The 15,889-nt window shown below is 32.3% G+C and overlaps 1 protein-coding gene across 1 annotated transcript; it reads right to left on the reverse strand.

Moving 5' to 3' along the window:
• Window positions 1–12,398: 12,398 nt before the first annotated feature.
• LOC112276615 (uncharacterized) lies at window positions 12,399–14,431 on the reverse strand. Its single transcript, XM_073530905.2, has 3 exons — window positions 13,832–14,431; window positions 13,291–13,531; window positions 12,399–12,856 (listed from the first exon to the last, which is right to left on the reverse strand). The coding sequence occupies exons 1-2, from the start codon at window positions 14,057–14,059 to the stop codon at window positions 13,481–13,483; spliced, it is 279 nt and encodes a 92-aa protein (XP_073387006.1). The 5' UTR covers window positions 14,060–14,431; the 3' UTR covers window positions 12,399–12,856; window positions 13,291–13,480.
• Between the last annotated feature and the right edge of the window lie 1,458 nt (window positions 14,432–15,889).

Genomic DNA, 15,889 nt, shown 5'->3' on the forward strand with positions numbered 1-15,889 from the left:
TCCTTGAGAGTACCGTTTTTAACAGAGAAATCTCGTCCTCACAACTGGTGGGAATCAATCCATTGTTGAACCATATCATGTGTACAATGGTTGGATAGCCTTGGCCTGGTACCTTGTATTTCGTCATTGGATGTAATTCTCCCAGAGACTTTATAGAGCCCACAAAGACCATGATACCTAGAATGTTCTGCATGTTGTTTATGTGTGTCAGTCAGCCAGAATGTTTTCAATATCTGAATAATTGTCTGGAATAAATCATGGTTACTCTACCGATATTAACTAAAATTAAGTATTACAGTCACTATTTAGTTAAAAATTGCAGTACCAAGCATGTTAGCAAGCTTAGCAGATTTGAGTACCACCACTCATTGTAAGAAATTTCAAAAGCATGCAATATCATGAAGTAATTATTATCATTGACACAAATGGAGTGAATCCATTCTATACATTAGAAAAATGTGGAACATACATCTTGTGTCTAAACACCTCACATCAAGAAGTGGACTTAAGAGCATAAAAGCAAGATATGATAAGTAATAGAGGTGTTACATAATCATCTAAGCATCTATAACTTAGCTTGTGGTGTGCATGATAAGATCATTATTTGGTACTTAAATAAGCCACTCAATTATTAATCTAGTTCTAGCTCCCACCATTCTACTAACTATTTATTCTACTTCTCCAAAAATATGTTGTTTTACTTTGGCGATTTTTTTAATATTATTTAATGTCTATGAAATTTTGCCATACTCTAAAAGACTAGACTATGCTGCTTGTCAAGTTTGTTTCTTTGATCATGTTTTATGGTCAAATCCCAATGCATTTTGTTGAATTTATAATGTTTAAAGACAATTTTTCTAAAACAATGTCTATATGTTTAAGAAAAAAATAAATTTAAATTGAGGTTTTTTTGCAAAGATGACTTGTTGCTATAAGAATCCAAGCCACAATCTTAAACATGAACTTGCCATCTTATTAAATAGAACAAAGGCTCAATTTTATAAATTCTTAGCTTAAGTAAAAATCTAAAATCTATATATAATTATTTTTGATGTATAGAATATACACACGTGACAGAAAGATTTGAATACTTTCATGGACTTATCCTATGTCATGCATTAAATACCAATTGTTAATGCCAAATAAAACATATAAACATGGCTTCTTCTTTGTTTTGTTTGAATTCTTGTTTAAAAATATTTCCAATTACAAAAGTAACTAGATCTAAGTTTGAAGATTGCTAGATATTATAAATCATATAAAATATAATTCTAATTTAATTTATAAAAATTTATAAATTATTTATAAAAAATAATTCTAATTATATGAAGCAACTAAAAATTCAACTTATTATTAATATTATACAATAATATTTTTTTATAAAGACACAAAAGTGGTTGTTTTGGTCAATGACAACTTGTCTTGAAGGTTCTCAATTCAAAGATGTGTTAAACAAAGTTTTTTTTTTTTATTCCATGCCCCTTTCGAATTGTGAGAGAAGCACTTAATCTAAGTGTCTAAAATGCTATCAAGGCAAATATAATTTAAGGCATCCCTTTGCTAAATAATGATTATTAATAAATAATAAGTTAGTATACAAATGATTCTTTTCTTATACTTAAAATTGCCCATCAAATAGTAAAATATTTGAGAAGTGTTCTCAAATATTTTTATATAATATCAATTAAAGAAAATAGACATAACTTGGTACAACTTCTAAGATATAAAAAATTTCTTTCAATTAAAGTATTTTAATTTTAATTTTAATATTTTTTTTTATTAAGTTCTTAGTTTTTAGTTTGCTACATGATTTATGCTCTTATAATATGATAATGTCATATTGAGGTTGTAAGCCTTCTAAATATCCGTAAGCTTGAAATTTTTTTTTAGAAGTCATTTAGACCTTTGATATTGCATGAAATGATATTTTACTTTGTTTAAATGGAGACATAAGAATAAGAATAATATATATATATATATATATATATATATATATATATATTCTAAATTTGTTAAAACCTTCAATCCATCTTTGAGAAAATTCTTTATATTGAAGGGAGTTTGGTTAAGATACTTCATTGTCTATAATGATCCTTGTTTTGTATCAACTTCTATTATTTAAATTTTTTTTTTCCCACATGCACCAATCCTTGTAGAATATAACTTTTGAGACTTTTAACATATTTCACATTTTATAAACAAATCATATAGTTCTGTTCTTTAATTGGCTTGTTATATTCTACTATCATCTATTACTTTATAATAGTTCTTTAAGCTATGTATAAATTCTATTGCTTAATAATTTCTTTAAATACCATTAGATGAAGTCTATAAAATACTATTATCCATGTTTTTATTTTATTATTAATTTTAACACTTAAATACTTAATAAAAGAGGTTTTTAGAAAGATGTTTCTACCTTCAAGCCTTGATCAGCTCATGGCTTGAGGTTATTTCTAGGAAAAATATCACATGTACCCAAGAAACATGTTGAAATATCAAGAATACCCTTATATTCTTAATAATAGAAAATTTATTCCTAACTTTTGTGATAATTGCAAACTTGCCCTTGCACTTAACAAGCTATGAATAGGTGGAACTGGGTCCAAACTGAGTGCCGCGCATAGTTCAGGGCAACACTTTTCTGCCCAGTTTGAGCACCGCATGGATTGGACGCCTCAGCTAGGAAGGTGCAGTTGCAAACTGTGGCACGAACTGGCTTGCTCCGAGGCCAAGGGCAGAGTGTAGAGAGGCGACAGACTGTGGTTTTCTTCACATTCTAGCGGCCTAAATTATCATAGACTCTTCTTAATATTGTTGCAATTTTTTTTGTTCTATGTTTTGGTAACTCTTTCATATCTATTGTCGAAGCTGTGCCTTACATAGAAAGGTTAAGAAGTGTGCAGAAGAGTAGTAGAGATTGCAACGTGATAGTAACACGAATTTGTGAACTAAATTTGTGTCCTAGTTCGGTGATCTGCAGACAAAATTGTTAGGAATACATCATGATGTTAATTCTGTTGCTTCTACGTGGTGCAAAGGCAGCGTTTAATGCAGTTATGCGAGGATGGTTGTATTGCTGCAAATTTGATATAGCTTGTGTCGGTTACCTGGTGCAATGTAGCCGTAAGAGCCTGCTATGACCAACATTGGAGCATCATTGTCAAGGCCCTTTGCCCATCCAAAGTCAGCTATGCGTGCCTCATACTCGTCTTCCAGCAAAATGTTGTTTGATTTTATGTCCCGGTGGAGTATTTGTGGTACACAATCGTGATGCAAGTAAGCAAGTCCCTGTTTCAATTTTGTCAGCAGATTGATGAAGATAACCAGATAACTATTCTTTTTTTTTGTTTGTGTAAGAATGGGGAGCATGGATTTAGCTGAAGCAGAGATCTTGAATATGTTACATCACAAAAGATACAAATGTATTACCAGAGCAGCTCCTACCGCATTCTTTTAACAAACACTCCAATCAAACAATGTGCTGTCCTTCAAAGCGCCATGAAGAAACTCACCCAAGCTTCCATTTGGCATGTACTCGTGGGCTGGGGGGTTCGTCGTAAAACTTGAGCAACAACAGAGCAATTTCACAATGTTGCGATGCTTGATGGTGCCAAGAGTATTCACCTGCTCACATCTTCTCAAACGGTTTCATATTTAGAAAACTTATTAAGCGAAAGAACTCAATCGCTTCATTAAAAGATGCCCGACTATCTTGATGCATATGTTGCAAAAGAGCAGTATAAATTTCAAGTTGTGACTAAACTAATTTACCTCAGCTTTGAATCCATTTTCGTGCGGGTCCATTCCCTTGCCAGCTCCCCACAGCTTCTTTATAGCAATCTCTTGACCACTTCTTAAGGTTGCCTTGTAGACCTCTCCACCTCCGCCACTCCCAATTAAGGTCTCCTCGTCCAAGCATTCCATTAACTCTTTACAAGTGATGTTCACTTGATGGAACAAAGTAATACTCCAAGGCAAAAAAGGCTGTCTCTTATTTAAATTACTATTGAGTTTCGCCACATTCCTTGGCCCGTTACCCACGCACTTGTTTGTCAACTCTATAAGTAGTAATGCGGTGAGGAAAAAAAGCCGCGGCTATTGAAACTATACTGACAATGACACGCTTCGTTAGAGTCCGGGTTGAGTGGTGTACATCCATCTCATGGCAGTTGCTTCTTGCCATGCATATATCAGGATTGCCGATGAACCAGTCGAGGCTGAGCAGGTCGATTGACCTCGCTGCAAATCTCCCTGAAAATCTGTTGTATGAGCAATTGAACGTGAACACGAGGATTTGAATTAAGCTGGAGCAGTTGCCACACAACTCTTGCACATTGCTTGTAAACGTACTGTTGAACAGTATCAACCTGTACAATGAAGAATTAGCACTTATTCAAATATACAGATGTGCAACATTTTGAGTTAATCCTAGAACTGCACTCATTTTGAAGTTATGGGGAGGCTTGTAAGACGAACCTCTCCAACTCTCCTTGAGCACACAAAGTCGAAAGAATCTGACCGTGAAACTGGTTGTTGGTGACGTCGAATTGAAGAAGCGAGGAGTTGCGCCCAAGAGTAGAGGGAATGTTACCGTTGAGCTTGTTGAGTTTCACATCATACAACTTTGTGAGGTTTGCAATCGCTGAGGGCATTGGCCCTTCAAAGCTACTGTTTTGCAAGTGAAGTACAACCAAATTCTCAAGGCGAGCAATTCTATCAAGAATGGCGCCGGTCAGGAGACTGTACGAGCCATCCTGATTTGTAAGCGAAGTCAGATTCCATACATCCAATGGAATTTGACCGGCAATCTTATTCTTGAAAAGTTCCAGCCATGGTAGCTTTTGGAGCGACATCAGCAACGCTGGGATAGCGTTTGTCAAGAGATTGTTTGAGAGGTCCAGGCATTGCAACCCTACGAACCATGTCGGCAGGGTGCCGCTAACAGCACACCCAACGCACTCAAACCAGCTATACACTCTGAATTTGGCCTCGGAGTAAGCCAGCTTGTGCCACAGTTAGCGACTGCAGCGTCTGAGTGGAGGTGTCCCATCCATGCGATGCCCGAACTGGACTGGGCAGAAAAGTGCCGGGTCGAACTATGCGCGGCACGCGGTTTGGGCCTTCAGTTCCACCTAAATCAGGATATAATATTCATAGCTTATCAAGTGCGAGGGCAGATTTGCAATTATCACAAAAGTGAAGAGTAAATTTGCTATTATCAAGAATATAAGGATAATTTTGATATTTAAAGGCTACAAATAATATTTATCCTTATTTCTGTAGCATGTCATTCTAATTTAGTTTTTAATAACTATTTTATGTCCCTAGTCTTTTTACTATAAGCTTTATGATCATTACTTATTAAAATAATATAATTATGTTGAATATACACAAAAAAATTATTCATTAAAAAAGTACTAAAAACTTAATATAAAATTGGAAAGTTATATAAAATTGTGTTTAAACTTATTTCGTATATAAAAAGATAAAAGATGAACTTTGATTTTGTTAATTTTATCTTCTTGAAAAGCACAATCTTTGCATGTGTATATGTTAATGGTGAAGGTAGAGGTATTTGCATCTTTCTATTGCAGATAAGAAGATTCATTAAATACATTAGAATTAAGATATTATTTAAAATAAAAAATGTGTATCATGTTTTATTTTATTATATTTTTTATTTTTAAAATTAAATATCTAGTTTTTTACTTAAATATTTTTATTTCAATTGTTACATCTAAATTTTTATATCTTGTGTGTTTTTTTTTTTTTTTTTTTTTTTTTTTTGAAATTTTTACTATTATTACTAAAAACCAAGATAATTATGGATATAATCAAAAAAAATATTCTTATCTAAAATATACCTTATAGAGTGATATTTTTTATTCTTTTTACCTCTTGATTTGTTTCTAATAATCCTTTTTATTTTCTTAGATTTATCTTAAAACTTATAAATCTATTTGTAAATTCATTTATATTGATAACAAGGTTATTCTTTGCAATTACTACACTTCTTTGCATATAAATTGCAAAAATATCTATTTAATGACATCTACACAAAATCCTTACAAATAAGCAAATCAAAATTTCTACTCTTTACTTTCTATATAATCTATAAAATAATATTTATTTTTTTCTATTCTTCTTATAATATTAATTTTTTAAAATCAATTTAATGAATAATTAGATATAACTCTAATTACTCCAAATCTTAATTTTTATAATCTATTGTGCAATTATAGAATATACAAACTCTCATTTTTCATTTGTTTGTATGAGTTTTATTTTGAGATTTTTTATGATAAAGAAGAGATGTATAAGAAATTATTGTCTTATCCAACAATAAATTTAATTCAATTTAATTTAATTTTTTTTTTGTAGCTTTCACAAAACTTATAAGTTTAATGTTATTAATAATTAAAAATTGATCTTAAAGAAAGTTTTAACTTCATATATATAAAAATATATTATAAATATATAAAATAAAATAAAATAAAATAAAAAACTTTAAAAAAAATATTAGTATATATGCAAATTTTTGATTAAATAAGGTTATAAAAATAATAAGACTTGCACCTAAAAATGTCAAGAAATAATTAATAAAGTAGTTAGCTTTATCTTCCAAAACTACACAACAAAATTAAAAACTTCTGTACACTTACCTTTATTCCAAATAAACCAATTATCTACTATGAAACTCATCTATGTGTTCTTTGAATTGATCATTTAATTTTTCTACATACATATATATATATATATATATATATATATATATATATATAATAATAATAATAATAATAATAATAATAATAATAAAACTCATTAAATGAGAGTATTTTTTATTCTTAATATGTCAAAAAGAGATTCTATAAATAAAAGAATAAATATTAAGGTAGACATGCTTCATCAAGCTCCATGAAGTCTTTGAAATATCATTTTTATTTATATTTTTTATAAGCTCTTATAATCAAATTTTAAAGAATATTTCTCAATAATAGGATCTTACAACTTCCAAAGTAATATAAAATTCTTATATAACCTCCTCCATATCATATTCACAATGCACTACTAGTTTATATTAAGTTGATTTACTATCTCTTTCTTAGCTCATCTTTACATTTTCTTCACATAAACCTAAAATTCTCTTCAACTCTTCACTCTTCTTGCATCTTTTCCATCCTTATCTTTCAAATTTTTTGCAAAAAATATTTCTTTTTTATTTTTAGATCTACATCTATCTATACTATTCACAAAGCCAATGAAGTTAGATAAGTTAGAAATATTTTCTTCAACTAGTACTAGATTAAAATGACAAGCATACTAAGCAATATAATAGAAGATAAAAACTTCTTAAATAGCCATAACTATAAGGAATAGAGGTCTTTTAGAGGCATTATACTTCAAAGAGATGATTTGTGAGATAATATATATATATATATATATATATATATATATATATATATCTTTTAGAGGCATTATACTTCAAAGAGATGATTTGTGAGATTATGTATATATATATATATATATATATATATATATATATATACTATACATACAAAAAGAAATTTCATCATTTGAAGAGCAAAAAAGTAAAAAAACAATTGATTCAATCTTTACAACAATTGAGCTAGATTTGTAGTGCAAAAGAAGCACCAAAGCAATAGCTTAGTTTTGCCTATTAGTTACTCATGAAATACTACCGCACATCAAAGATATAGAGGACTCATCTATAGAAATTATTTCAATCTAATACCATCTCAAATACAATGGTTGTACTAAATAAATGAAAATCTATTAGAATGCATAAAAATTAAGTTATTTCATCTTTTATTTTGTTAATTTATAATATTATTAAAGAACTAAAAGATATATGGCATCCATAGAAAGATATATTCATAGTATACAAAATTATGAATTGCATTCCTTTTCAATTTGTTAGTTTTTCTTAGATACTTCAAAATAAAAAAATAATCTTTACATTGGATGAATTAGCAAAAAGACTAATGGTAGAAGAACAAAAATGTAAAGTTGCATACTTCATTAAAAAACAATGAAGCCTTAGTGATGTATTTTTGATCTATAATTAATTGAAACAAATTTAGAAAAAAATTTAGTGGATTAAGAACATACTTTTTCTTACATCCAACAATTGTAACATATTCAACAAGAGGTTATAACAACCAATACATTAGAGTATTATTACAACCAAATTAGATAGGTATATTAGGCAATCTTCTATAAAAACCAATGATATGTTATAAATGTCGTAAAATGAGACATACTGTAAGATTCTATATGATACTAACACCAATGTAATTACTATAAGGTACACTAACATCAATGTGGAGATGCTACAAAGAAAATATGTTTGAAGATAATATTTACATCTTGATACTATTCAATAAGATTCTTTAACTACCTCAAATTACCTTCATGCTAAGTTATAAAGACATTGATCAAGCTTTAGTAATACTAGAATTTTAAAAAGATTTTGAGGATAAAAATTAGTTTTTTGATTCAAACACATCTATATACTTTATAGGAGATGCTAAAGTCTTTAATGACCTATTTTTAGTTCAAAATATTAATAGCATAACTTTTGTAGGAGGCCAATCTTATGCAAGTGCAAGCCATAGGATTGATAATGTTCATACTTCTGTAAGTAAAATTCAATATATATTTGATATAAAATACATACATAGTCCTCACAAAATCTTGTTGTCTATTGGTTGCCTCATAGATTGTCACCTCATGGTCTTATTTACAAAATAAAAATGTATAGTTTTTTGTACCAAGAAATTATATCAAATTATAACAACTAGCATCACAAACATCTTAAATGTACAAAATCTATGACAAGTAAAGAAATAGCTAAGTTTTTTCTTGACAAAAACTATTACTATCATGGATTGTTTAAAGATATTATATCAAATAGAGTGACTTAATTTGTATCAAGATTTTAAAAATAGATATAAAGCTCTTTCCTGCTTTTCATCTTGAAATTGATGGACAAACAAAACAAGTGAATCAAGTTTTGGAGCAATATTTGAAGTATACTATTATCTATCATCTAGATGATTGGATAATTTTTTTGCCAATAATAAAGTTTCTATACAATAATTTGGTACATTTTTCTATTCTATAAATACTTTTTTTTGTCAATTATGGTTATTATCTATGATTAGATACTTTTAACTTTTCAAATATTGATAATCCTACGACAAAAGATTTAATAAATCATTTGCTAGAGCCACATGCAATAAAAAAGGTGGAGTTAAAAAAAATTCAAGAATGACAAAAGATCAATATAGATGTTTATTACAAGACAAAAGTAGAACTTAAAGTTGATGATAAGATATAATTATTTTATCGTATTTTTAAGATGTCTTGTCTTTGTAATAAGTTGGACTATTATAAGATTGGACCTTTTCTTATTTGTGAACAAGTCAATCTTGTTACTTATCAATTATATCTATTGGAGTCTATAAAGATCCATTCCATATTCCATATTTGAAACATATAAGATAGTAAATATCTCAAGAAGAAGACAAATATTACTTCTTATAAAAATAGACAATGATTAATAATTCGAGGTGGAAGAAGTTTTAGATTCGAAATGATACCAAAATTTATTGAAATATCTTTTTCATTAGCATGGATATGATATTAGTAAATATATATAGAAGCTAGCGAAAAATCTTACAAATATAATAAAAAAGATTGAAATTTTTTATTAATAACATCTATCAAAATTAAGATAAAAAATAACAAATCTTTATTATAAAAGAAAAAAATATAAAAAGATAGCATTCTATCTTCTACCTTTATTTGTAGCTTCTCTATATTTATAGCACTAAAAAGATAGAGAACTAACAATCAGCAAATTCAATTGAAGACATATTATTCACTAAGTTATTGGATGAAATATTACAATTGTTATAATCTTTAAGATGATGTAATTGAAATAAAGACCCTCAAAAATGATATATTCTTCTTTGAATAAATGGCAAGATACAACGTATTTGGTATCATGACCTTGAAAGACTTTCTCAATGTTTAGTGATTTTATTAGAAGTAAGATTGACTCTTAATAGTGTTCCAAATATTTTATTTGAAAGGAATTATAAAGGCTTCAACAATGATCAAATAAAAAGGTGGTCTTCTCATCTTAGTATGAGATACTATTGATGGCTGAGAAGACCTATCAACCATTTTTGAAGAAAACAAAGATCATGATATGTGGCAAATACAATTTGCTACACTTAGATTTCTTCAATGTATGATGACCACTCTTTGTAGAATTCATTCCTAAAAAGAGGGATAATGTCACGAATATATATATATATATATATATATATATATTTATTCTAATAATCACCTATATGATTAAATATAAGTAAATAAAAGTAGATTGATTTCATAATAATTCCTAAAAAAGCTTTCTAGAAGCTTTATAGACGTTGCTATGACTTTACATGTATTTTTAATTAATTAGTAGGCTAAAAACTTAATCAAAAAGTTAGCCACATGACACTCATGTTAGTAGCTTGTGGAACAAGCTAACTATATGTTTTCATATAGCTAATTTGTCTTGCAAGTCAAGTTATGTGTCTAAGAAAGTCAATACTTATTAGAGGTCATGTAGAATATTGCAACGTAGCTCCTAATTAGAAAGTATATATGGGAGCAAGAATAAAGCCTTCTTCACTCTTGTCAATACCTTTTTAATCCTCACTCTTGTTGCAAGACTTAATCTTTTTGTCTTTGGTAATAGCCATTCTAGTTCAATATATTACTATTTTTTTAGTGATTTTTTAATCTTTTCAGGTGACATAAGAGTGTATTGAGGATTTTTTTATGAGATATGTATCTTTGATAATAGAATGATTAAAATAGTAACTTGAATTAAAATTTTAAATTTCAAAATTAAACAAATGGTATTTGATTTTATACCTCAAGGCCAAATCCATTCAAGTATTCCATAGAATTTTTCTTACTCAGTATGGCTATGCCTAATAAACAATATTGCTATTTGAACTTCAAGACTGTATTCTAGTCTTGATACCAATGGTAGAAAAATCAAAATTGATTAACAACATAAAACAAGCCCTATGTTGATCTTTAACAATATTGATCTTTAGTCAAAAAACTGCTTCATCTTTGTTATATTTGCTTTGATATCAATTTTATTGTTAAATAGCTTAGTTGCTTAATGTAATAGCTTTAAGTACTATACATGCATATTGTAAAACAAATACTAAGATTTATCAAGAAAACTTGGAAGCATAGTATCTAATATAAAAAAAACTCATCATAAAACATTTCAAGGTTTATAGATAGTAATTGTATAAGAAATTTGGAAGAAGCAAGATCTACAACAAGATTTATTCTTTGTCTTAAAAAAAGTCTAATTACTTGGTTCTCAAAGAAACAATCATTAATGGCGCTATCCTCCTTCAAAGCTAAATACATAGGCATGTAATCAACAGCTTCTAAATTATTTTAGTTGGAGATGCTTAGTCATGACTTAAGCATGAATAACAAAACAAATAGAAATTCACTATAATAATGAAGCTTCTATAAAAATAATAATAAACCTATAAATGAAAGCATATACAAAATACATATCAACACACCTTTATTATATTAGAAAAAAAATTGACAAAAAAGACATCCAACTCAACGACATGCCATCATTAGAATAGCTCTTAGACTTATTTATAAAGCCTCTTGATAGAGATTTATTTAAAAAGTTTCAACATCGACTCAACTTACATGATTATAATAATGTAGTTGAGCTTCTACATAAGAAATATAAACATCATCAAATTAAATTGCCTTAATTGCCAAGAAAAAAGAAGTATCTTATAGAGTTGCTAAAATAGTGGTAGATGAAATAATAGGAGTAAAAACTAAGTAAACTAATATCAAAGGAGATACAACAAAGGAGTCAAGCTCACAACAATCTAAGATTTTGGAAGTACTTGAAACATCACTTGATTCCAAAATAGCCTCATACTTACTTCTTCTCAAGTCACATCAATGTTCAAAAGCAAAATTATATGTTTTAGAACATAGAGCAAGGAAAACATTCCAATCATAAAAGAAGATAGGGCGCTCAATAAACTCTAAGCACACCTCAACAACAAGACTTGAAGAAACATCAATGTAGAAGCTCCAATGCCAAGGAAGAGCAAACATATCAAAAGACAATACAAAACTATGACAACATCCAAACAATACAAACCCACTTCACTCAAACAAACAACTAGAAGGAAAATAAAAGAGATACCCAATAAATCTCGCTATATTGAAGCTGCATGCGATGATACAAAACACAAAAGTAGAAAACAACAAAAACCCTAGACAAGTCTGCAGATATTGAAGACTTTGGAGGAGGTACAACAATTAAACCTTTCATTCCAAAGCAGGCTGATTAAGGCATATTCTTGACATCACCAACATAAGAAATCCCAAAAACAATATTGCAGTAAGGAGGTTTGTTGGAACATTATATTGTAGCTACTATTTCTATAGCATTAGGAAAACCTAAATCTAAGAGCAGATTACGCACATCCAACTACGGCTATAAGATAGTATATATTGTACCGTTCCAATAAGCAATACAGTGTGTGAGTATGCGTTTTCTTGAACTTCTATTGTGTCTCGTGTTTCCAAGAACTTGGTAGGCAGGTTAGCATATTCCGATGAAGGTCCTGTGTTTAACAAGACAATCGAAGAAGACTTCATATTCCTCCTTCGAAGTGTTAAGTTACTACTCCCTGAGCGTGATTCAAGTTGCATCCATAATTTGTGGGTGTGTACACGCTTTTGCATCCCTCCAAATAATGTTCTGCGATGCTACAGAGAAATAAGTGTTTCTGCCAAATGGTACAGGACAGCAGGTGGCAGGATCTTCAACCACAATCATACAAAGCTATGAATGGAAAACTCCTGATCACAACATTCAATGCAACTTGAGCATAGTAATTCTGTGATTGCAAAACAGCGAGTGGCCAGGGCACCGAAAAGCAGTAGTTTGAGTAGGGCAGGGTTCGTAATTCATCTGTTGAGCTCACTCATTACGTTGAGATAAAATCAGTTTACATACTAAAGACTAAAGAGATGCAAACAAATGATATCCACCCTTCCTCGGGAAATGCACATGCCAAAAGTTCGTTGCGATTAAGGTACACATTCACAATCTGCAACGCATTCGATCATAAAATCCAACCAATCTGCTGTAGAGACTGAGAACGCAGATCACAAGTGCAATCTGGTGCCTACCTGCTGAAAGCTCGCCACAGTCTAGCCCAACTTCTTTCCAAGTCGAGGAAGCTGCTTTTGACCAAAAAAAACAGCAGCGACCCTTGCAATTACGACAAGCTCAGACGCAGCAAACAAGTCCAAACACCCCTCAAGCAAGAAACAATGGCTGTCTTTGCCTTGTGATAGGCCTGGATTTAGACTCCATGTCCTAAGCACTCCTTCCTTCACTGCAGATGATGCTTGAGCATGAGGCGTGAACCTTCATAATAAACCAGATACCTGTCACTTATATTCGAACAGTCTCTTTCATGCATTCAAACAATTCAGGTACTTAATTAGCTAGGTTTATAGCTAAAAGATCAACCTGCATTCTCGCAACTTGCGCAAGACATTCCGATCACTGCTACGTGCACGTTCAGGTATGCTCTACTCTAACAGCCACTTCAATGAATCCCCTACTTCCTGAATGACAAATCCTACTAAACCCAAACACTGGTTCCCTTCATTCTAAAATTCCCTCGGATTCCTATTCTGAAACGAAATTTAGAACGAAATCAACCTTCCGAGGATCCGCACTGCCAATGGTACCCTTGTTGAGAATGAGGGCCCATGCGCCTGGCTCACCGAACAAACTGCCACAAAAGGTAGATGAAACAAAACCTTGCAAACCCCTCAAATTCAAGATTGAAAGGATTTTTTGGCGAGATCGATGGAGAAATACAATTACATCGGTGTCAGGTAGCAGAGTCCAGTGCCGAATGTAGAGTCCACAAGGTGGGGAGGACATGGATTCGGTTTAGTTGAATGGATGAGGGGGGCCGCCTTGTCTTTAGCCATCCATCATGTACACATTATCCCCCTCATTTCCTCTTTAATGCTTGCTAAACTTTTAGCATGAAATGAACAACGATGAGAATTTGCACCACCTGTCTACCTACCATGTCTTGAGGGCTGCAGCCCTAAATTGGGCAGCAAGTTACACACTAAATTTAGACATAGAGGTAGAGTTCTCGAATCCAGTTCTATACATTACAACTGGAGGCTTGCATGTCAGGGCATGCGCAAATCTTTTAGACCTTTTTCACAGAATAAAAACAAAACCACCGGCACGCTTCCGAACACTACTAGGACGGATCCATGTTAGATTTTCTGTAGTAGGTGAACATAGCCTGTGATTTAACCTGTTCATTCGTTTGATTGTCTCTGCTGGAGTTTAGGGCCTTTTGGTGTGTAAATTCTTGCTCCTTGGATATGATGTGGTGCAACGCTGTTACGACATCTGTCGCATCGGCAGAGCGGCTGAATCTGCGACGGTGGTTGTTGACGTTCAGGAAGGAGACTCGGCTGCCGCTGCTGCCCTTCTCTGTTGTCCCAGAAGTTGAGCTGGCTGCCGTGCAGCCATGATGAGCTCGCTTTTTGCCTTGATTCAAGCTGTCCCCTCTTCATTTCATCCCTCTTATTAGTGGAATACAACATGCAGATTAGCACAGGAGCGAATCTAAATTATGATATGTATTACATTAGTAGCTTGGAAAACCACAGGGCTCCTTTCTCTTTTGCTTTCGCTGTTTCAGCGGCAGTCAACGATGTTGCGGCACCGGCTCTGAGTTTCGGCAGTTTTGTTGTTACAGACTGGATATAGCTCTCATGTTGTAGAAACTTGAGTGAACGTATCGAATTCCTTATCGTAATCTCATTTTCTTGTAGAACTGTTTTCAGAAGTTCACCTTGGAAGAGGCTGTGAGGACGACAGTAGAGTTTTCAGGATGAAGAGCGAGTTAAATCGTCCTCCGGGCAATGGAACGTCAACATTGCCGCGAGTACAACAGCCGCTGGGCTATAATGATCCATATTCCAAGCTCGGTGGGCCGGTTTTCAGATTTTTCTTTCGGAAGGAAATTGATCAATCTCTTCAAGTGCTGAAACTTCGAACAGTCGAGTCGTCTTTTGCGCCTGCGAACAAAGGTTGGGGTACCATTTTGCTCCTCATCTGGCGTCTCCTACTTGCTGGGTACTTCTCAGGTTACGGGATTATATGGGGTTGGATTGACTATTGGGAAGGGAGGGTCATCCCCCCAGTTTACCTTACGCACTGGGGTCTGCTCGCCACCGCGATATACTTCATTGTAGCTTCGTTCAATTCCATACACACGGTCTTCTTCCATGCTTTGAACAGACCCCTTTCTCGGTTTTGGCGCTGGCTAACTGCGATTCAGATCTTCTTGTTCGAATTGACGGTTGTGTTGGAGACGTTGATCACAATCCTTTACTGGAGCTTTGAGAGCTCGCCCACATGCGACCTCAACTGCCTCACTGGCCATGCCCTCGGAAACGGCGCTTTGATTATCGAGTTGTTCATCTCTCGAATGCCTATAAGACCTCGCCATGTGCTCTTGACCATAATCTATCCGCTGGGCTGGATAGGGTCGCAGATTGTTTGGGTTTATACGAACCATCCTCCCGCTTACCCAGATACTCTGACAATGAGGAATCCCAGGAGTGCATACATATGCGTCTTAGGGATTGTTGTGTTTGTGATCTGCCATTTCATCTTCTACTTGATCGGCCTTGCTCGCGATAAGCTTTGTCAAGGGACATTTTATCCGGCAAACGAGGG

The sequence above is a fragment of the Physcomitrium patens genome, chromosome 24 (genome assembly GCF_059467195.1).
Source record: "Physcomitrium patens ecotype Gransden chromosome 24, ASM5946719v1, whole genome shotgun sequence".
NCBI classification, from domain to species: Eukaryota; Viridiplantae; Streptophyta; class Bryopsida; order Funariales; family Funariaceae; genus Physcomitrium; species Physcomitrium patens.